General features: G+C 40.7%; 1 protein-coding gene across 1 annotated transcript in view; it reads left to right on the top strand.

Annotated features, from left to right (window-relative positions):
• The window catches only part of gpr158b (G protein-coupled receptor 158b), an 80,216-nt gene that overhangs the window by 32,996 nt on the left and 23,788 nt on the right, over positions 1-23,432 (top strand). Inside the window, exons 4-6 of the mRNA XM_028021211.1 lie at positions 4,851-5,062; positions 8,165-8,233; positions 21,389-21,498. Coding sequence (XP_027877012.1) covers positions 4,851-5,062; positions 8,165-8,233; positions 21,389-21,498 — 391 coding nt within the window. The remainder of the gene's footprint in view (positions 1-4,850; positions 5,063-8,164; positions 8,234-21,388; positions 21,499-23,432) is intronic.

Raw genomic sequence — 23,432 nt, 5'->3', positions numbered from 1 at the left:
CATCACCTCTGTCATTGCACGCACATGAGGCCTCACTGTTTCTTAAACATTTATCAGGTGGCTTTTGGATTTTCTCTTTGATTTTTTCCACACCGTTTCGATTCACTCTAAAGCACTCACTGCTAGCATAATTGGAAAGTGACAAAATGTCAGGACCCATTTACCAGATTGTTTGATAGCAGAAGGCAAGACTTTTCCATTTCTTTTAACTTTTTACCAATACAGTCTTGCAGAAGAACCACAGTTTTATACTCCCAGGAGTCTGAAGCTCCAGTCTTTAAGAACAGGTGTCCTGCAACTTTAAAAGCATCTCTCCTTCAGCACATCTGTCAAATAATGAGGTCATTAACAGGACTCTGGAGAACTTGACAGATGGCTAGGTAATTTTGCCATCTGATTCAGGGGCGAAAGCCGGTCAGACCTGGCAGGCCCAAACGTGTTGTGAGGGTCTGCTGGGAACGTCTGGCGGAATCCCCTGTGAGACGGAGCTTTAACTCCCATCTCCGGCAAAACTTCGAACACGTCCCGGGGGAGGTGGGGGACATGGAGTCTGAGTGGACCGTGTTCCGTGCCTCCATTGTCGAGGCGGCCGATCGGAGCTGTGGCCGCAAGGTTGTCGGTGCCTGTCGCGGCGGCAACCCTCGAACCCGTTGGTGGACACCTTCGGTGAGGGATGCCGTCAGGCTGAAGAAGGAGTCCTATCGAGCCTTTTTGGCCTGTGGGACTCCAGAAGCAGCTGATGGGTACCGGCGGGCGAAGCGGCATGCGGCTCGGGCGGTTGCTGAGGCAAAAACTCGGGTGTGGGAGGAGTTTGGAGAGGCCATGGAGAAAGACTTCCGCACGGCTTCGAGGCGATTCTGGTCCACCATCCGGCGTCTCAGGGGGGGGAAGCGGTGCAGCACCAACACTGTTTATAGTGGGGATGGTGTGCTGCTGACCTCTACTCGGGACGTTGTGGGCCGGTGGGCAGAGTACTTCGAAGACCTCCTCAATCCCACCAACATGCCTTCCACTGAGGAAGCGGAGCCTGGGGACTCTGGGTTGGGCTCTTCAATCTCTGGGGGCGAGGTCGCCGAGGTGGTTAAAAAGCTCCTCGGTGGCAAGGCCCCGGGGGTGGATGAGATCCGCCCGGAGTTCCTTAAGGCTCTGGATGTTGTAGGGTTGTGTTGGTTGACGCGACTCTGCAATATCGCATGGACATCGGGGGCAGTTCCCCTGGATTGGCAGACTGGGGTGGTGGTCCCCCTGTTCAAAAAGGGGGACCGGAGGGTGTGCTCCAATTATAGAGGGGTCACACTCTTAAGCCTCCCTGGCAAGGTCTATTCAGGGGTCCTGGAGAGGAGGGTCCGTCGGATAGTCGAACCTCGGATTCAGGAAGAGCAGTGTGGTTTTCGTCCTGGTCGTGGAACACTGGACCAGCTCTACACCCTCAGCAGGGTCCTGGAGGGTGCATGGGAGTTCGCCCAACCAGTCTACATGTGTTTTGTGGACTTGGAGAAGGCGTTCGACCGTGTCCCTCGGGGAGCCCTGTGGGGGGTTCTCCGGGAGTATGGGGTACCGGGCCCTTTGATACGGGCTGTCAGGTCCCTGTATGACCGGTGTCAGAGTCTGGTCCGCATTGCCGGCAGTAAGTCGGGCTCGTTTCCGGTGAGAGTTGGACTCCGCCAGGGCTGCCCTTTGTCACCGATTCTGTTCATCACTTTCATGGACAGAATTTCTAGGCGCAGCCAAGGTGTTGAGGGGATCCGATTTGGTGGCCTCAGGATCTCATCTCTGCTTTTCGCAGACGATGTGGTCCTTTTGGCTTCATCAGATCGTGATCTGCAGCTCTCGCTGGATCGGTTCGCAGCCGAGTGTGAAGCGGCCGGGATGGGGATCAGTGCCTCCAAATCCGAGGCCATGGTCTTGAACCGGAAAAGGGTAGAGTGCCTTCTCCGGGTCAGGGGGGGTGTCCTGCCCCAAGTGGAGGAGTTTAAGTATCTCGGGATCTTGTTCACGAATGGGGGAAGAAGGGAGCGGGAGATCGACAGGCGGATTGGCGCAGCGTCTGCTGTCAAGCGGGCGCTGTACCGGTCCGTCGTGGTGAAGAGAGAGCTGAGCCAAAAAGCGAAGCTCTCGATTTACCGGTCGATCTACGTTCCCACCCTCATCTATGGTCATGAGCTTTGGGTCATGACCGAAAGAACGAGATCGCGGATACAAGCGGCCGAAATGGGTTTTCTCCGTAGGGTGGCTGGGCTCTCCCTTAGAGATAGGGTGAGAAGCTCAGTCATCCGGGAGGGACTCAGAGTAGAGCCGCTGCTCCTTCACATCGAGAGGAGCCAGTTGAGGTGGCTTGGGCATCTGGTCAGGATGCCTCCTGGACGCCTCCCTGGTGAGGTGTTCCGGGCACGTCCCACCGGGAGGAGGCCCCAGGGAAGACCCAGGACACGCTGGAGGGACTATGTCTCTCGGCTGGCCTGGGAACGCCTCGGGATTCCCCCGGAGGAGCTGGAAGAAGTGGCTGGGGAGAAGGAAGTCTGGGCCTCCCTTCTGAAGCTGCTACCCCCGCGACCCGACCTCGGATAAGCGGAAGAAGATGGATGGATGGATGGATGATTCAGGTGTGTCAGACCCAGGAACACATCTAAAACTTGCAGGGCAGCTGACCTTAACGGCTGATATATGAGCAGATGTTTGCTGCTGGTATTGCTTGCATGCTCAACAGGATTACTGCACCAAAGCTACGTTCACACTGCAGGTCTTGATGCTGTTCTTGAGTGCGGGTGGCAACAGAAGTGAGTCATTGACAAAAACGAAAGTTTTTGCCCAACTGGCGATAAATTTGCACTTGCCCATAATAGACACAGAAAAGCTAGCTAGCTAGCAAGGGTATATTAGCAGCTACTTAGTGGTAGCCTCACCTGGCTCAAGTCAGAACTCAATGAACAGGTCTGAGCTGACTCAAACTTTAGCCTGACAGATAAAAACTACTTAAACAAGATTAGATAGTCCTGCCTCGACCAAATGTAAGACCTGTCATTAATGTATTTAAGGCTACATCACATTTTTTTTCTAAATTGAAGTCATTTTAATGGATTCATTTTAGATACATGAAATTAAGACTTTTCAAGGATCTGTAGACTCTCTCAGTAAACAAAATCCAAAACTATAAAATCTGCAAATTCTGATACCAACCTGAATTCTTGTCAATTCCTGCTTGAACTGTATTTATTGATTCCAACAAAACCTCCATACAACTATTCAACAATCTGAATCATATTCTCTGGCCAAAGATATGCTTTATATTGTTCAGGCATACAATGTGGTGAGATTAGGATTTTAACAAAGGTATAAACAAAGATTTTTAAAAAGGTATAAATTATAATTCTTTTCTGAACTAAAAGTTGCTTTCAGTCCCACTATTGGAGGAAGTTAGCCCCAGACGCTTTTTTCTTTTATATTTTCACACAAACACAGGACTATTTACATTTCCAGTGCACATTTTTCCAAACATACCTCTACTGTTTACACAACTGCTTTCTTATTCTTCCACTGATTAAATCAATTCATTCCTTTTCTGTACACCTTGGTTCCTAGTGGGGCCGGGAGGTGCTGGTTCGTATCTCCAGCTAATGTTCCGGGCGAGAGGCAGGGGTCACCCTGGACAGGTTACCAGTCTGTCGCAGGGCAACACAGAGACAGACAGGACCCACAACCATGCACACACACACACACACTCACACCTAGGGAGAATTTAGAGAGACCAATTAACCTGACAGTCATGTTTTTTGGACTGTGGGAGAAAGCCGGAGTACCCAGAGAGTACACACAGAGAACCCACGTATGCACAGGGAGAACATGCAAACTCCATGCAAAAAGACCCTGGGCCGGGAATCAAACCTTGTTGCTGCAAGGCAACAGCTCCACCAACTGCAGCACTGTGCAGCCCCCATTGATTAAATATTACTTGAAATATTTAATTGTTTTTCTGGGCTGGACCTAAATTATTCTCATTGGCAGAAAAGCCTTTTTGTGCAAAAAATTTAAAAAGTAATGTATAGACAGGACAGTTTTCTATATCTGATATTCACATGCAGTCTGAAGCGCTATACAGATTGCAACTGGCACAAATTAAACTCTGGAAAAACGAGGGCTAGAGATAAACAATCTCATCGATTTGCAGCAAAAATGGTGCCAATGTTTCATTACGATTACCTTCTGCCCTCTCTTTTACAAAAGTCTTAGACTCAGTCACGCTCTCTGCAAGAATCAAATCACTTTGTTAAATTAATAAATTGTCTCTTGCAAAAAAAAAACAACTGAGCACATTCTCATGGAGCAATTCTCCACCAAAGTTACAGTGGGAGTTCTTGAATTAGGATCAGTTTTATAAATGTTTTTTCTGCATCTTTAAATGTTCTTTATTAAATCCAGGGCTCAAAATACTCAACCATGAGGATGTGAAATGCAACAATATTGTCTGCAGGTAGAGCTGATTAACAAATTTAAAAATGACAGGTGCTGGTTTAAGAAAGGTTATTAAAAGCAGCAGGATGACGAGGACAGTTTCATCATGTTTTATCTTCTTTTCATTCATTGTTACCTTGTCTGCTTAATTAAAAACGGAACTCTTTTAATCATCGCCCAAGGCTCTGGGACTTATTGGGCTAATGATTTTTAATCTCCTACACTGATAAACCGAGCAGTTAGAAAAAGTCACAGTGGAATGAGAATAAGCGCACTAATAATCCTCGGAAATCCTACTGTATATTAGCCATGAGACGTGGTAGAATATGAACATCGTTAACGTGTGTGCAGTAAAGCTGTCGAGATTTAAAGGAAATGATAACGTGTCCTCCCTCCCTCAGACCGGGAGCACAGCTCCTACAGAGACGAGACGTCTGACGTGTCCAACAAGTGTCTGCCGTGCAGAGAGGGCTGCAAGTACTGCCAAGACGACACCCCCTGCCTGGTGCAGGAGGACGGCGGACTGCGGCTCGCCGTGGCCTCCTTCCAAGGCCTGTGCATGATGCTGGACCTGGCGAGCATGTTGGTGGTCTACCACTTCAGGAGGAACAAGGTGAGTGGGACAGCAGGGCGTCGGGGAAGAACGCTGGAAGTTCACTTTGATTCGTAATGCAACTCTTTTGGGCTGTGAATGATTACATTGGAAAGTGCTTTGGAGTCTTCAGTCTTGATAAACACTATACCATTTACACTTTCATTTGTTTCACTTGTTTCAGATGTTGCGTTGGGTTATTTAGCTAAACTTAGATACAGTCAAAGATCAGACTTTGGGTTTACAACTTTAGGCTCCATGATCAAAGTTTGATCTGCCAGTTATGATGAAATAAATTTGGATTTGTTTGTTTCCTAGCCTTGCTGCGGTGAGTTGCATTAATTATTTATATTAGGAGCAGACGAACATCAAGAGCAATCATAGACAATAGAATAAAGAGTTTATATTTCTAGTTATTTTTACAATCTTATCTTAGTGATTGTCACGATTAGCGTTAGCCTGTTAAAAAACAGCGGCCTTGTTCTATGATTTTGCTAGAGAGTCTGGACTTTAGGCTATTAAGAAACGATTGCTTGCTATAGGTGTGGATTCTGTTGAGGTTTTAAAATGTACCCAATCACTAAGGTTTGTCTGTGATGTATGTAATGTGCCAGTTGGACTTTATGAAGCTTACTGGAAATGGCCTATGCCAATCCAAATGAGGCGGCTGTTAATGTTGATTCAAAATTTGGAGGCGTGGCCAACATGGACTGAACAACTTTGTTCACTTCCTCCGCCACAGGCAGACTACAGTTATAAACAGCACAGAAAATTGACATCATCGTTCACCACTTCTCCGTCTGATCGCTGATTCTTTGAAATTCCACCTGAAGAAGTCAATGGGAGAAAGTGTAGATGGAGCAATGAAGGGAGATGAGAATCGAGTAATATTGATTTGGAAGGCAATGGCCAGGCTAAGTTAGCTAGCATTACATAAATAGTAGTTTCTGCGTCTGTGTTCATTATGCAAAGTGTAGATCATTGGAGTAGTCCAAATATTTTGTCACATGGGACAAATTGAAAAGTGTCAGAGAGGAAAAAATTTAGAAGATCATAAAAACTCCTATTTTTTCACCTTCTTACCAAAAAAAAATTATTTCATTGAAACACAGTAGTCTGATTTAGGCAGACAACTCATCTGTAAATCCTTATAGAGAAGAGCTACGAAGGGTCTTTGAGGGTTTCTTCCCTTTTTTAAGGAAAGCGGACCAATTCCTAATTTTGGGGGGTTGAATGTGTTCTATTTTGCTTGTTTAAAAAACAAATTAAGCTAATTTCTGCAAAAAGACTATATATTGGTCACTCTAGTATTTAACCAGGTTTAATAAATAGGTCTGGTTCTCAATCACTGAGAAGCAATACTGGACTTTTGTGGACCTATTTACAATGAAAGTAAAATGAAAAAGACAAATACCTTTTTTCAGCATTTTACATTTTCTGTTTTAATCTCGCCCGAGAAAATAGCAAAAAAGTATCCATCTGCATTTGTTGGGGGACAAATCTGTGTCTTCACTGAATGAAAATTGTTCCAAGGACTGCAAACAGTCACCCAGCTGCACTTTGGACACTCTAAATATAGAACCTTACCTTACCACAGACATTTCCAGACAATTCTGAATCTAAAATGTCTCATGACAGACAGAGGCTGAGAGCTTAAAAGGAACAAAATATTTATAAAAAAGAGCAACTTTGCACGCCATTCAGCCTTGCTGTTATCTGTTGAAAGTCTTGCTTTCTCTCACAGCCTGAAGAAACAGCAAACTAGAAAATACAGTTTCCCTTTTAGTGGTTTTATGTAAATGCCATGCATCCTGCGACATTACTTTAAACATTTTACCATTTAGTCACTTTTTCCCCCTCTGTCTAACAGCTGGTCAATCAAGCTGAAAATCAGCCACTTGCAGTGACCGGCTGATTTCTCTGTGCATCTCTTCCTGCCTCTACTCATAACTTCTCCTTACTTTTCAAGCAAACAGAGGCTAATCAGAACAAATGCTATCGCTCATCTCAACACTTATTTCTACATCAGAAATCTACCTTTTCCGACTTGTTCTTTTTTTTTTTTTTTTTTTTTTTTAAGAGTTGTGATTAAAGTTTCCAAATCTGCTCTCATTCTGCTGTTCATCAACCTCCCACTTTCCTAAGTGCCAAAAACTACTAAGGACAATCAAAAATGACTAATTGCAGGTCAAATCAAGACATAGAGGTGAGCAGGAAACAGCAATGAATGTAGTTTGAAACGAATATACAATTAGCCAAGTGTGTTTAATGCTTTATCCTTAGCCTAAAGAACAAAGGGTCTTTATGAAGTACTTTTAATATTATTCTAATCCACAAATATTTAACTTCCACTGCACATAAGGCCTTGTTTCAAGTTGTTGCATAAGATGCTCTTTGGCAGCAGAAATGAATTAAACACTAGATCCTCCCAGTGTAGCTCGACTCCAACCAGCCTTCAGGCAAATATGAGCTGGAACTTTTATAAGTAAGCTAATTATAGATCATCTGTGTTATTCCCTCAGAATCTCCCAGTTTACTTTCAATTCGCAAAAAAAAAAAACCCCACATACACACAAAAAAAACGCCCCTGAGGGCTTTTACAATCACATAGCAGCAAAGTCCTTAGTGAGTTTTATATGGATAATTAAATGCAACCCAGAAAAATTCATTTCCCCCCCGACTCCCTTCCCCGTGCTGCTTCAAGATAACACAAGACGTTAAATAAATATATATTCTGAAACCCTCCTTATTCTGTTGTTTGCTTTGAAACAGGCAATTATTTTGTTTGTTTTTTGGGTTTTGTTTTTTTTTTTGCTTTTGCCTGGAAAGAAACTGAAATGCAAATCGGTATTCATTACGGCTGAATCGGAGGGTTTGATTTTAGACAGCACAGTTTAAGAATTAAGTTGTTGAATGTGCAAAACACTGAAGCCCGTACACTGGGTTAAATATGAAAATGTTTGTAAAAAATCCGTTGTTTTTCTGCAATAACAAAAGAGCTAGATTAGAGACTCTGCAAACAGGATTAGTCTCTTGAGACTTCTCATGCTGCAGAGTACTCAAACGTTCACTGTCTCCCATCATGTACTAATGAACATTCGTTTTGTTCTTCCTTTACAACAGAGCATCCGTACTTCTGGTCTCATCCTGCTGGAAGCCATCTTGTTTGGGGCGTTGCTGCTGTACTTCCCAGTAAGTCTCTGGTTTGATCTTAATGGGACCCGGCCTTGCAGAAGTATCCAAACCCTTTGAATTTGGGAATATGCACAAACTTAGTGTATTTTTTTGATTTTATGTTATGGACCAAGACAAAATTATGCCTAATACTAAAGTGCAAGTAATATAAATTGTTTGGAATACATTTTACTGATGAAAATCCAAAATCTGAAGCTTGCATTCCCTTAGTACTGGTACTCCTAAATAAAATCCAGTGCAGTCTATCGAACAAACAACAGCAGCATAAAGAAAAAAAAGGTTTTGGAAGCAGGATTAAGTTATAAATTAAGATCACAAGCTTTTAACACCCACAAATAGAACCGTTTGAACATAGCGCCACCAAAATCTTAAAAGATGTGGTTATGCATTTACTAACAGGTCACGTCTAGCTTTAGTCAGAGAATCAGCAAAGATGTCCTTGGCAACTCTACATATGCTACAAAAATTCAAAGCTCAGGAGGAGAAATCTGTAAACAGGACAAGATTTAGTCATGGATTTAACAAATTTGACCTTTCTGAAAGCAAGGTAAATAGGAAGTCATTGTTCAAAGAAATCTGTTTGCCTCAGTTCATGTAAAGGAAACAGGAAACACAGGATGGTGCCTTTATGCGTCTCTGAACGTTCAGAGACACATAGAGATAATTAGAAAGTCGGTCTTCTATCTCCTGAGGAACATTTCCAGGATTAAAGGACTAATGTCGCAGCAAGATCTAGATAAACTTATCCATGAGATTAACTTTAGTCTTATTGATTACTGCAACAGTGTCCTCGCAGGTCTGCTGAAAAAAACAACCAGACAGCTGCAGCTGATCCAGAACACTGCTGCTCACTAAAACCAGGAAGATAGAGCACATCACACCAGTCAAAGGAAACATCCCAGCGCAACTTCATGTTTTAAAAGACAAGTTGGGCAGGTTTTACTTTGTTTTTGACCTGGAGCCTGTCAGTCAGATCAGATCAGCTTTATGGTTAACCCTGGAAGTAGCCTTTTTGTCAGAGGTATCACATCCATTGCTGCTGTTATGGATGATTCTATAATCATTAAACACCTCATGTACTGCTGCCTGAATCCATTAACTTCTTCAAAGTACAGACAAACAACTAAGTAGGCCGAGGAGCCTGCGTATAGCATGGAAAGTACAAGAACAGCACAGTGTGGATGCAACCAGCTGAATCAGAAGCACCACCCACAGAATCACTCATCAGATCGCTTACATGTGGCATGAAGTAGCAGCAGATATGGAGCGTTGCTGCGATGAATCGTCTATGATTTTAGATTTGGCTATCATGTAACTAGGCTGCTTTTCAACTTTTGCTAAAGCTATTGTGACAAAAATTGACATGTTTTTTACTTGACAATCTAGTGAATGCTGAGCTGATAAGCCAAGTTGGAAACGAACGCAGTTTGAGATGTGGGACAAGCTGACTCATGTCACATGCTAGCTAATGCAGTTCTTAAACGACTTGTTTGTGTGTTTTTGTTAGGTTTGTGTGGGAGACGAGTGGGAGGATATAGCAGAATGTCGCTGCTGACTTCACTGTTACTTTGTCTTCTGTGTTGTTTTTCTTCATTTCTGTTTTGTTTCACTTGATGCTACAAAGTACTTCGGGTCCTACAGCACTTTTGTTTTTTGTGCACCGATCCACTTTTTTCACTTCTGATACCGATATACTGTAGGTATCTGAGGGTTAGTATGGGCCGATAGCGATCAAACAGAAAAACAGTGCTGAATTGACTTAAAACATTTCTTTTTTAAAACACAGACATAATGTACTTTATTACAAATTTATTTAATAACTCTGCACCAGTACAGCACAGTTTAATACACCAATAACTTAACAACCTGATTTGTTTAGTCAGTGTAATTAGGAGTAAAACAAACATTGTAAAACAAATGAGAAAGAAACTGACAAAGACAATAGGTTGACTATCTTGGTCAAATGTGTAAAAATAATCTGCTGCAAACCTTCTTTCACAAGGTTGAGAAAGTTCAATTTGGAATTATAAATATAATGTAAAATAAAAAATAAAGCATGACCTCACTCAGCGCACAAAATATAGAATTAGACCAAATAGATCTGCCGTTATTGATCGGGCACATTCTCACCGCAACCTGATCTAGAATTTTTTTAAATTTCAGGGCCGATGTTGATGTTAATATCAGATCGTTTCATCTCTAGCCCATGAGTCTCATACTTGAGAAACACTAATGTGTAAACTACAGTATATTTTCAGTTTCTATGTGACTTTAACTAAACAAACCTTCAGTATCACCCTTTCTCTAGCATGAGCGTTGCAGTTTATGCCACATACAGTATACAGTGCAGCTCATAAGCTCCACTGCTACGTAAATGAGACCTGATCTGATTCTAACTTATGCAGACTCTCTGTCTACATTGATGAAGATTTGTCCTGGCCTCTCACAGTGTGTGTGCAGAGGATTAAACAGTTGCCTATCATTAAGTATGGGGAAAAACAGAAATTTTGACCCCCATGGCAAAAAGTTCTTGCATAGTCATATGTTGTACAATACACCCCAGAGCGGAATACACATCAGTACATTTTATTATTGTCAGAAGTTCAGACATTTTGTAGATGTAAAACAATTTAGCAAGATTTCTTCAGATAGAACTGACATCAAAATGATCAAGTCAACCTTGCCATTTAATGGAAAACGTTTATTTTAGTCAAGATAATCTGTCTGGATATGCAGGTTTGTGGATGGTGATGGGTAGCATCCACATACTAACCATATGTAAGTAAAATCGTTTAATGGCAAAGAAGATAAGAAATCTTTACCGGTATTGTCAAACATAAACTGCTTCATTATAGATGGCAAATAACAATAGGTTTGTTTTATACATACTTGTACTGTGATGAGAGCTAATTGTGGGGAAAACCAAATATGGAGTTTTTGCTTCATACTATTACATAACCATTGCTGATCTAAACTGACACTCCGGGCATTTGAACAAAAGACAATCCCCTATGGAGCTGAGAAAGACAAAAACATGGAAATGGGTTTATATTTAACACAAAAATCTGCTGGAAGATAAGCATCATGTTGCACAGTCGATTAAAAAAGCACAACTTGTGTAACTAGTGATAAAGAGAAAGGACTGTGGGGTGCTGACCTCAGGTGGGACACGGCCAATAAAACCAAGTGTGTCGCCATTGCTCATGAAAAACTAATTCAAAGTCCAGTGCGTTAGAAAAGTTTTCATGGCCTTAAAAAATGTTCGGATTCTCTTATGTAACAATAACAAATGTAATTTATTTTATTCAGTTTTTATGGGACTTAATACGAAAGGAAAAGGCAAATCTTTATTGTCAGTGTGCAAACATATAACGGGCAGTAGAACAACAATGTTGGAGTATTGAATCGCGAAGAGAGTCACAAAGAGAAATGGTGTATGGAATCAGAATAAAATTAATAGTGCATAAATACTGAAGTCATAAAGGAGAGAAAAGCTGAAATGAAGACAATGTACCGCATAGTTGTGAAGTAGAAAGAAAATTGTTTAGAATAAGAATCTGAAAAGTCACATGCATCGAGACTAGAGTCTACAACTTTTTCTCTTCTTCTTTGGAAAATATCCCAAACTCAGTGGGATTGGATAGAGAGTGTCTGGGTGCGTCAGTGTGGAAGTCTCGCCAAAGATTGTTGGATTTGAGTGTGAACTTTGACTTGCTCATTCTGTTTAGCTTCATCACTTCATCATCACATCACTTTGGTTGATCTATCGCATACAATACATAGATTGATATGTTCGGTCACTCTCTGACAAAATGTCACTTATTCAAAAAGACCTGCCTTCTTGAGCTGCAGCCCACTATCCATGTGCTCAATGTCTGTCTGGACAATAACAGACAGACATGCAGCTTAGCTATGAGTGTTCCTCACTTTGTGCTTGGCTTAGCCAGGCTTTGTGGTGGGTGGTGCCATTGTGCTGTGTGTGTGTGTGTGTGTGTGTGTGTGTGTGTGTGTGTGTGTGTGTGTGTGTGTGTGTGTGTGTGTGTGTGTGTGTGTGTGTGTGTGTTTACCGTCGTGCCCACAGAGCACCTGCTGTGCTGAATCAGAAGCTCATCTTTAGAAGGGAAACAGATGGAAGAAACCTGTGTGTTGTGTTAACAGTGAGGGAATTCACTCTCCTTATCAGAGAGCTCTCCTGTCTGTCTACCAACAGAAAGCTTATTGGCTGGATGTCAGCCATTTGAAGGAAAAATGGTAAATTCTTTGAGAAAAGAGCTTTGTGATATTTGTTTTGTTCTTTTGAAAAAGTTACAGTCAAGGTTTTTATGTGTTTCATAGTAGAGTTTAGATTTATGGTCTGAGCCCAACCCAAATCCATCAAAAATTATTTGCTCGAAGGCCGGCTTTTGTGTTGTATAAGCCTGCAATACATACAGCAAAGGAAAAACCAAATGAGAATACTCAATATAAAGTTGTATTAATCTAATCATTATAGTCTAAGTATAGACGTAACAGGTTAGTAGTTTAACCAAAGAAACATAAAGTGAGTAGACTGCGACAAGCTCAGTGAACTGCCTGCACAAACAACTCCGCTCTGCTAGAATCCTTTCAATCACACATTCCAGAAAATTTGTATTTGATTCATCATGTGGTTGCAACAAGCCACAAAATGGAGCTGGAAGACATGAACCAAAAGGTAGAAACGGGAGAAGTTACACTGCTTCCTTAAAGGAGCTGCATCATGTGAAATCTGCTTTTTTGAGTTTTACATCATGTTATGTTATTTCCTCATCAAACAAACCTGTAGTGCTACTTTGATTCTTTCATGCATGTTTGAGAAATCCTTGAATCTCCCATGGCAACCATTTGGCTGTACAAAACACATGGAGGGACCGAGCACCGCCTTCATGGATGAAGCTCCTCCTCAGAGCTAAGTTTTTAAGCTATCAAGTTTCTGCCTCACAGAGCCTGTCTCCCCCACGACTTCCCCACTCAGCTCCTTCAGACTAGTCATCAACAATTAGCAAATGTCTGGTGGAACTGCACATCTACTCAGCTCGTTGTACAACCTCCTTCCCAGTGCAATGCTGGTAAAAATGTTGATGTGTTGACTTCCTGAAGGCGGAGTTTCAGAAAGAGCAAAAGTTTCTTACAGAGACAGAGGCCCAATTTCAAGGTGTTAAATTACGTAGCCAAATCCCTTTTAATCTACATTTGATATATACAACTGAAGATAACACAGTTACTTGATTGTGCTACAAAGTGATACTGTGTGGCTGGAAAACATTTAATACTGCCCCTTTAAATGAACATCTAAAAACAAAATCTGCAAAATTTTAATTAAAATAACATAATACTAAAGTGATTTAGTAGGGTTGGAATGGGCTAGGATACATTGCCTGTAGGTTTAGGTAAAGTTGGATTTTTTTGACCCGATCTTGACTCTATTTCATAGTGGCATTGGAATGGCACTACCCCCAAACAAGCACCCAAACTTCAGGTGTATGTTTGGGTGTTTGTTATGAAGTCATCGGTGAAGGTAGGTTCATCCTTATGAGATCAAACCTATCTTGTTTTGTTTTTTTTTAAATCCACCTACTTATCCTTTTCTCTCTGCACCCCAAGGATACCTCCAGTCCCAAAAATAGCTGCACTAAAATTTCCTGCCACTGTTATGTTCACACAGTCGAGTGTTATCTCCTCCCCGCTATATCTCACCATCTTTTTTTTTGCTGTACTTCGCAGCATCTTCCCTGCTTGTCTCAAGCTTATCCCTGCCCTTCACGTCCTCCATGTTTCTCTTTTATAACCTCGTTTGCATGTTCCTTTTCTCTCTGCATCTTCATCCTCCAGTCTCAACATTTGTTGCCAGAGCTTATTTCCTTCTCCTTTTTTTCCTCCTACTTCTTTCCCTCTGCCGCTACAAGTCTTCTCAGCTGTAGCTGTACCACTGCGGTGCTCAATGCATTTTTAAACAGTCCATCAAGTTCTGGCACAACTTGTTTTAAAAATACCCCTGCTGATTAATTGATGGAGGAGGCTTCAGAGGTTGGAGGCAAACCAAGACAGCCACCTCCTCTACTAGATGATATTAAAAAGAAAAAAGAAAAAAGAAGCTGTCTGCCGTTTCAGCGTCCTGGCTCGTAGTAATGAAGGGTTTGATCGGGCTTGGGACCAAATATCTGCGTGTATGTTTTGGAAACAAATCGAAGGCGTTACATATGTAAGTTCAGATGAGTTGACTGGCATCAAATGGTAATAGCAGAAATAAACAATGGCTAAGAACAAAGAAAATAAGCACAATGCTTCCTTACTACAGATTTCGTAAAGAAAATGTTAAAATTAGAAATTTGCTTTCTGAAATGATTTGTTCTAGATTTGTGTCTGGTTTAACATACAGACTCAAAGGACAAGGTTGCCTCCTCAGCATGGAAACAGGAACTTCAGAGTCCTGCTAATGAACTAATTGATTCAGAGACACAACTAAAGGTTTTCATGTGATTTAGATAACCCTTTCTGTAATAAATACAATCAAAATTTTAATAATTTATTTCCTATTCCCACAAATGATGTTGTTAAAATTAGTGGCAATTTTTAAAAATAAAAAACAATATTTCACAGCAGTGTAGATAATGATATTACCATCCTATTTTCTTGCTTTGTCAAGTTTGATTTTGATTGTAACAGCAACAACAAATGACAAAAGTATATCAAAGTCAAGCAATAAGTAAATTTCATGCTTTCAAAATCTTGTCATTTGGGTTTATATTAGCTTGTCACACAATGATTGCGCACAATCACTGAGGCATACTCTAAGTGCTGTGTAATTAAAACATTGTAATCCTTTAGCTGCTAAAGGTGGGAGCCATTTTAATTAGCAGCACTTTGAGTGATGCTCATTAGTTTAAGCACGTCACTCTTCAGGCTCACTTTTTTAAAATTAAAAATAGAAAAAATAATGAGTTAATTTGTATGGCACATTTCAACAACAAGGCAGTTCAAAGTGCTTTACATAGTAAAAACATCAATTTGAAAACATCAATTATGAAATGAGCAATAAAACATACATTTTGTTAAATGCCATCAGCAAACACACATACATAAAATGTATTAAAATATTTTCTGGCTATTATTAATCAGAGGCAACAAACAGGGGGGTTTTAGCCTTGATTTAAAGGAACGCAATGTTTCGCCTGTTTTGCAGTTTTCTGAAAGTTTGTTCCAGATTGAAGGAGCATAAAAACTTAATGCTGCTTCTTGTAACTGTCTTTATGTGACTCTGAAGGTCCAGGTCAGAGTTCATCACTGCACCCAGATTTGGAGCCTGGTCACTTGTTTATAGCTGTGATAACTGAAGGCGTGTGCTGACTCTGTGTTGTTCCTTTCAGGTCCAAAGAGAAGCTAATTTAATTCTTAGTGTCAGAGAAGCTGTGATAGCCTTGGTGTACTTTCCTCTCCACTGTAAAGTCTGACTTTGAAATATTAGGAGATCATTTTATGAGACTCATTTTATGATGTTCCAGTTTCTTATTGTTGTACCAGTTCCAGCAGCTTTGACTCTGTCACGCTCCTGCTGAGGAGCAGCGCCGGCGTGTCGGAGCCGAACTTGGAGCGAACACGCCGACGACTCAAACAAGCAATGTTGTTATGACAGTCTAACTGCTCGCTGATCTACACTTTGGCAGCATGTGTGAAATCCATCCCTCCAATTCCACGACGATAACGAGGAGGAAATAAGCTTTGGATTAGTTCACCGCTCACGATCCTGTGACATTTGCTTTGAGTCATCTTTTACTCGTAACATCCTCCATAGCTGCATAATATCTTGTCAGATTTAATATTTTTTTCATTTCATCATTTTTGTCTTCATCCCACGGTCTCTGAGCCGCCCTCCCGTCGGCCCGATGGAGCGCACGCGGTGATTCATGTTCCTTATCTCGCATTAGCTCCCCTTGTGTCCTAATGCATCTCTCAGCCAGACTGTTGCTCTCCCAAGACTGGCTCCCTATTTTGTTGAATTTGTCACACATGTTCTGCTTCTTTTCAGCGGAAAAACAGCTTACAGGTGCTGGTGTTACTTAAGCCTCATTACACAGTATGCTCGGCGTCTCTTGAATGCCAAGACAGGAGGGGAGCGGAGATTTTCCAGTTCTTTCATTTCTCACTTTATTCTGTGCAGTTTGTGCTGCTGCTGATGTTGCTGCAGTCGTGACTTCAGGTTTCTGCAAAATGTGACATTCGGTGGAAAAATCCGACCGTACGCTCAGGGCCAGCCTAAGTCTTTTTGGGGCCCTAAGCAGATTTTTACTAGCCGGTCCTCCTATACCAACATGTCAATACAAGATGCTTTATCATTCCAAAGCTACTCTCTGTGTGAAAGATACCGATTAGAGTAATTTGTAATTAGCTTACATCATGCCAGTGTTTATAATGGCTATTGATTAATAAACTAAAAATAATGATTTGGATTTTTGAAACGCAGAGTGGTATTTAAGTGTACCATATTATTTCAACTATTTGAACATAACATCAACTGATAAACAATTCATTTACAGTAAACAAATGAACAAGTTTCATATCTTTATTTCCCCTAAAGTGGCAGCAACCATCCAAAGGAAGAAATTAACCATTATTTGTGTAAGAACTGTAGTAACAATACAGTGAACCCTCGTTTATCGCGGGGATTACGTTCCAAAAAGAACCCGTGATAGGCGAAATCCGTGAAGTAGTAACCTTTATTTTTTTTTACAATTATTATACAATAAAATACTCAATAATACATTGAAACCAAAGAAAAAACCTTTTTACAGTCCCAAGCATTTGTTTAACAAATAAAACTACTGTATAAACTGTTTTTTGGGGGGTTTTTTTTACAAATAACTACTGTACTGTAAAATAATAATTTTGATCATCAATACGAACTGAAGGCTTCAAATTGCGGAGATCAGCCCAACTGCGACCCGAGTCATTGGATTAGAACGGGAGAAAATGAAAAATGATTATGAGAAAAAATACAAAGTACAGTAGGACAAATAGTGACTCAGGTGTATTTCACTGCTTTTTTGACTGAGCCGCTGCATCCTGACTCCACTCTGTTTTTTTTCTTCTAAAGCCCGCGGTGCCGGTGTGTTTTTTCGAGAGAAGAACATAGTTATCGGTAGATGTTGTCGCTCTTTTTTCTTCTGGGCAAAAAGATTCTTATAAACTGACATGCCACCATCGATTATGTTAAATTTGGCAAGCTGTGTTACGTACGTGCACATATTAAACTGCAAAGTTATTGATACACAGGTAGAGAAGAAGCGGAGAGACTGTTTAGCCAATCAGAACACAATGGACGATGCAAATCCGTGAAGCAGCGAGACCGTGAAAGGTGAACCGCGATATAGCGAGGGTTCACTGTATAGAAATTGCTTTTCCATGTGAAATAGCATTTAGTTTGTATTATTCAGTGTTGTTTTAAATATAAATATATTTTTTTATTATGCTAGCTTGGGGCTCTTGGGGGGCCAGTGGTGGTGCGGGGGCCCTAAACAGCTGCTTAACACACATATGCCTTGGGCCGACCCTCCTCACACTAATTAAAATATAAGTAAATAAAAAAAGTCAGAACTAAACTAATGAAATGCTAAATTTCTGTTTGTGGAACAAATCTTGTAACGATACCAAAGAGAGTAGATCCATTTTTACTTAGAGAAAAATGATAAAATATAATTTTCTATCTCGGTATAATGAAGTATATCGATTCAGTAAAGTGCTGTATCATTACAGAGATAATATATGTTGTTTTCTTCTTTGTTATCATTATTTTTATATATATACTTTGCCTGTTTTGTGTTTAAATATAAAACGGTGTGGATGGTTGATTGTACTTTAGTTGTTTATGGCATGGTGAATTGACTTTTGAATGTAGGGGTGAATTATATTAAAATGTTTCCCATTTCCATCGGTGAAATCTTCATTACAACTTAATGTTTACTGATCTTTGAGAATGTGTTCTTGTATTATTACGCCACTACCACTATATTACTTGAAAATGGTCTCAAAACAACGTTATAATTTATTGCAATAACTTCTGGGACAATTTATCGTCCAGTGAAATTTGTTTTAGTCACCGCTGCCTACAATTAACACAGTCTATATTATGACCATTATATTATGAATAGTAGGCTGGTCTCCTTTCAAAATAGATACTTTATTTATCCTGAAGAGGGAAATTCACAGATCCAGTAGCATCAACACAAATTGTAGCAACACTAGAAAGAAAATAGAATCAATACATATAAGACACAATAATAATAAAACTATTAATACTACTGATTGGTTGAGGCAAGGATCTTTCTAGAATCCTGACGGAGATTTAGTGGCGAATGTTTCATGTCCTGTAAGCTGGATGCCCTTCATGCACCACGTCTGTTTGCACAGCACATCCCACAGATGCACAACTGGACTGAGATGGGGAGAATTTGGAGAGCAACACTTCAAAGTGGATGCTGTTTCTGAAGCATTTTAGGTTTCTGGCAGGGTGTGTGTTTTCCAAACAGAGTCGACAGCCGTCAGGGAATATCATTTCTGCCTTGACTGATCCCCGAAAAAGAAAATAAAAAATATTACTCCTAAAGAGAAGGGAGTTGTTGAAGTAACTCCCCCTCCAAAGAGGAGGCCGTGGGCAGGAAGTGTCTCCTGTCGCAATCTGTGATGCAGCAAATTGGAAGAAGCTTCTGATTGTAAACACTTTTACGAAATTATTATTCTGGAAAGAGGATGCACTGGGTTAAATTGTTAAATTTGTGGTACATTAAAAAGGTGTAATGCACAGTGTATTATTTTAAACTTTACCCATGGCAAACGTTTGGCTGTTGAGTACCTAATGCGCTAATTAGTGCTATGAAACTTACCAGAAATTTTCTGCCCTGTAAACAACCGTCTTCCACTGCGAAGAGAGACGTGCCGAGCCAAACAAGATGGCTGCCGATGTTCATTTAATATTTTTAAAACATGGCCAACATGAGCTGAACGGCTTTGTTAATTTCTTCTACTGCCATTTCTAGAACTACAGTCAGAGTACAGAAAATTGACCTCATCGTTCACAACTTATCATTTTTACTGATTGGTTGAAATTGTACCAGAGAAATCCAATACAAGACAGAGCAGTGAAGGGAGATGAGAATCAAGCAGAACTGCATAGGAAGGCAACGGCCAAGCTAGCTTGTGAGTAGCTATGGAGTCTTTACAGCACCAAGACCAATGCTGTGTTCTGTTTTTTTGGCTAAACTTCTAAATCAAAAGTTTTTTTTCTTTTCCAACTCTCAAACTTTGCTCCAAGTTACCTTACATTTACCTCCGGACTCTGGGATCTCCTACAGAAACTTTAACAATCACCAACTTCCTTCCAAACATTGCCTCAGGGGGAGGAAAAGGGCGTGGTAATTTTCTTCAGACTTCCCTAAACAGCAAAAATAATGCAAATTCCTGAAAGGGTCATGCATAAACGGTCAGGAGGGGGGCGTACCAATTAAGTGGCTGATCCAAGCTTCATTTAGTTCAGAACGGTGGCCGCTGGAGATTTAATACACGGCGTCCTGCTGAGCTGCACGCTAATGAAGTGAAATGCAGAAGTGCAAAGGGAAGCTGTGATTTTTCTCGGTATGCCAGACTTGCCTCCATTAGCCTCCATCGCACCCTACTTCAGGTAATAGTTGCTGGGGGGGAAAAAAATCTTCACATCCGAATAGAAAAAGGTGAAGCAATAATTTATGAACTGTCACCAAATTCAAAGCTTTGTGACAAACTGGAGAGACGATTCGAGACTGGATCAGGTCAGAACATCAATATTTATTTCTGGAAAAACAAGAGAAGAAAACGCAGAATTTTGAGTGAGATTTAATGTCGTGCCCTACATATAACCCACATGCTGCTTTCAGTCGATGTGAGCTGTGGAGGCGTGAGCTCTCTGTGATGCCAGGTCTGCCTCCAGCTCTGCTTCTCTCTTAGTGAAGACTGAGTTTCTGTTTGTTTTGGGGGTTTTTTGTGAACTACAGAGAAATGTGATATGTGTGACATTATATCACTGCAAAAACCCAACATTTTCTGGTCTAGTTTCTAGTGTAAATATCTGATTACATTTGCAATCGTATACTATTGTTTTGAACTAGCTGCTTAAAACCAGCACTAGTTTTAAATGACATTACTTGTTGAAAAAGATTATTTCAGATTATGTGTCTTATAATAAGACATTTTTTCCATGTTGTAAGTGAAATAATCTGCCAGTGGAAGTAGCACTTTAAAAAAAAAATCAATATTAAGGAAACATTGACTTAAAACAAGTACCCTGATCTCTCTGGAAATGTACTTTTAAGTTAGTTTAGTCTTATTTTAAGTGTTTTTCAAAGTGGGGGTAGTCAGAGGGCGTTATGTTGGAGGGAAAGTGAAGAATAAAGAAAGCAAAAATAAAAAACAAAACTGAATTCTTAAAATTTTTTAAATCCATTTTTCATTATATATATTTTTTCTATTATAAAATATTTTTTCTTTCTTTTTTTAAATGAAATGTAAGTTAAAGTAGCTTATTTCAGTCTTACTTCTGACGCTCATCTTCTGATTGGCTGCTGGTTAAAATCATTGAGCTGCTTTGCTTCTCAACAAATGGAAACGTTTCTGACAAGAAAGAGACTGAAGGAGCTCAGCTGTGAAGGACATATAGCTGCAAAAATCCACAAGAACTGTGGGAATAAAGTACAATTTGATGTTAATTTCAGAGGATTTTGATGAATGCTTGTATTATCTGGTAAAGTCTTAGTATATAATCTGATAATAACATTTTGAGCCACAGAATTTGTGGCCATTGAAAATCAGAATGAGGCAGCATTTATGCTAAACGATTGTAATAATTGTTGAATAGTGAATAAAGAAAACATAAAGTTAAACTTAAAGTTTAGGTTTCTTTACGGATTTTGTAGCATTGTCTGTGGGCTTGCTTTAGGGGTTCCTGAACAAAAGCTAGTGCTGTTTGGAGGGGGCGTGGCATGAAAAACTTTGATAACTCCTAATCTAAACCAGAACTTGAAACTAAACCAAAAATACTCTGAAGATTTAGCATTTTTGCAGAAACCCCGGCATGACCCATAATGCTGGTGTGTTTGTCTCTCGCTCCAGGTGATGATCCTGTACTTCAGCCCCAGCGTGTTTCGATGCATCCTCCTCAGGTGGGTTCGCCTCCTGGGATTCGCCATCGCGTACGGCACCATCATCCTCAAGCTGTACAGGTATGACTGAGTTAACAACAACAAAGAGCGTAATCTGTATCTGAGATGTTTCTCTTTTTCCTTTCTTTTTCTATGAATTATTCTGATGGGGATATTAAATTGAAAGCAAAAACTAAAAATAGGCAAACCCCACTTCTCACTCGACGTCTCCTATCCTACCATCTCCTCCGCTCCTTTCTCTGTTTCAATAATTCAGCTCCCTCTCAAAGATTGCGTGCTTTCTTTGGCCCGTACGGACATTTAAATTTCACATCAGGTCTGATCTTTGCGCGTCTGCCTGCATTCATACACACATACACACACACAGCCCCACTCTGGCTTCCTAATCTGCAGCTTGGAGCGAGTATTACTGAGATGGGAGAAGGAGGTCAAAGATTGGCCAGAAAGTTCTCTTGGCAAAATTACCAATTTGACTTTTTTTTTATTATTTCTTTTTGCGAGCTTGTTAGATGGAAAGTGTGCCTCAGGGGGAAAAACTCTTACAGCCTGAGCGGCAAAGCTGGATATCAGATGAAGCGGATTTGTCACAGTCCGGACTGCCAATGAGGAGCATTATAAACAGAGAATGACATATTTTTCAAACTTCACTGCTGATTAAAGGCATTGAAATTTTGAGATGCAGGCCGACACAAAGTTATGCAAAACTGTATAATAAAATAATACATAAATGAAAAAGTACACTTGCAAACCCACCACGGCCTGGAGGTTCACTGTAGCTGGACTGGAGAAAGTCAGTCAGAAAAGCTCGAAAGAGAAACTGCAGAGATTTACAGCTCAGGTTGAGGTTCAATTCCGGATCTGTCCGTAGTAGAACTATGAGATTTGCAATTCATAAATCTGGCCTTTGTCAAAATGTGGCAAGACAAAAGCCTTAAAGCTGCAGTGTGTGACTTTTAGAAAGAAATTTTGTTGTTTTGTTTTTTTTAACATATTTGTTAAAACAGTTTCCATGTACAGACAGTAAAATATAAGACAGATAATCTGTGAAAAGTTTGAGTTCCTCCACCTCCTCCCAGTGCTACAATTGATGTCTGAAGAAATGCTCCGGCTCCTGGTCAAAATCAGAGGCAGGGGGACGGTCTTAGTGCTGTCAATCATGCTTGTGTGCTTTTGCTAAATGTTCTAATGACGGAGAAACAATTATCGTTCCAGGAAAACAGTTTTTCATCATCTGTGGCCATGCTAACTCGCCTTAGCGTTCACGACAGGCTCTGCTGAAGGGCAGACGCTGTAGCATAGCAGAGAGCGAGAGGGAGGGTGTGAGCAGCATGTATACAAGCTTGATTGGCAGCACTAAGACCCTCCTCCTTGCTCTGATTGGTTACTTCTAGTTAGCGCAGGGAAACAGCAGAGGAGCTTGATTCTTTCACAGATTATCCATCTCATACCAAACTGTCATGACCCAGTTTTAACAAATCTGTAAAATATTTTTTTTATTAAAGTTACTGCAGCTGTAAGAAGCGCTGTTTGTAGGTTGTCAATCAATGCAAAGTACAGAGCAAACGATTCCTTTCCGACAGCAGCTCCACAATTAGCATCCAACCACAAATCCACCGCTGTGGATAATTTCCTTCCCCCTTCGTTTCATACAAGTAAAGTCGCAGAGCTCCTGGGCCGTGTGTGCTTTCAGAGCGAACGGCTGGGATTGTGGAACCGAAACCAGTGTGGGTTACGACTGCAGCACTCACCGGAGCAACATGCGTGAGTCATTTCTCACGGGCAAATCCACCAAGACCTGAAGTCTTATAAATAAACCACCCATGCATTGTTCCAAACACATCGGTAGCGAATTTGTACTAAAAACAGATTCAGATTGTTGTATTTTATATTTTATGAACAAGAACATTTCTTCCTCTTACTTTCCACTTCATCCAGTACAGGAGCACAGCACGCTAGATAGACTTAAATGCATAAAACCGAAATGGATATGTTTC

The sequence above is a fragment of the Xiphophorus couchianus genome, chromosome 6, assembly GCF_001444195.1.
Source record: "Xiphophorus couchianus chromosome 6, X_couchianus-1.0, whole genome shotgun sequence".
Lineage (NCBI taxonomy): Eukaryota > Metazoa > Chordata > Actinopteri > Cyprinodontiformes > Poeciliidae > Xiphophorus > Xiphophorus couchianus.
The sequence above is the reverse complement of the archived record's forward strand: the minus strand, read 5'-3'. Positions and strand labels throughout refer to the sequence as shown.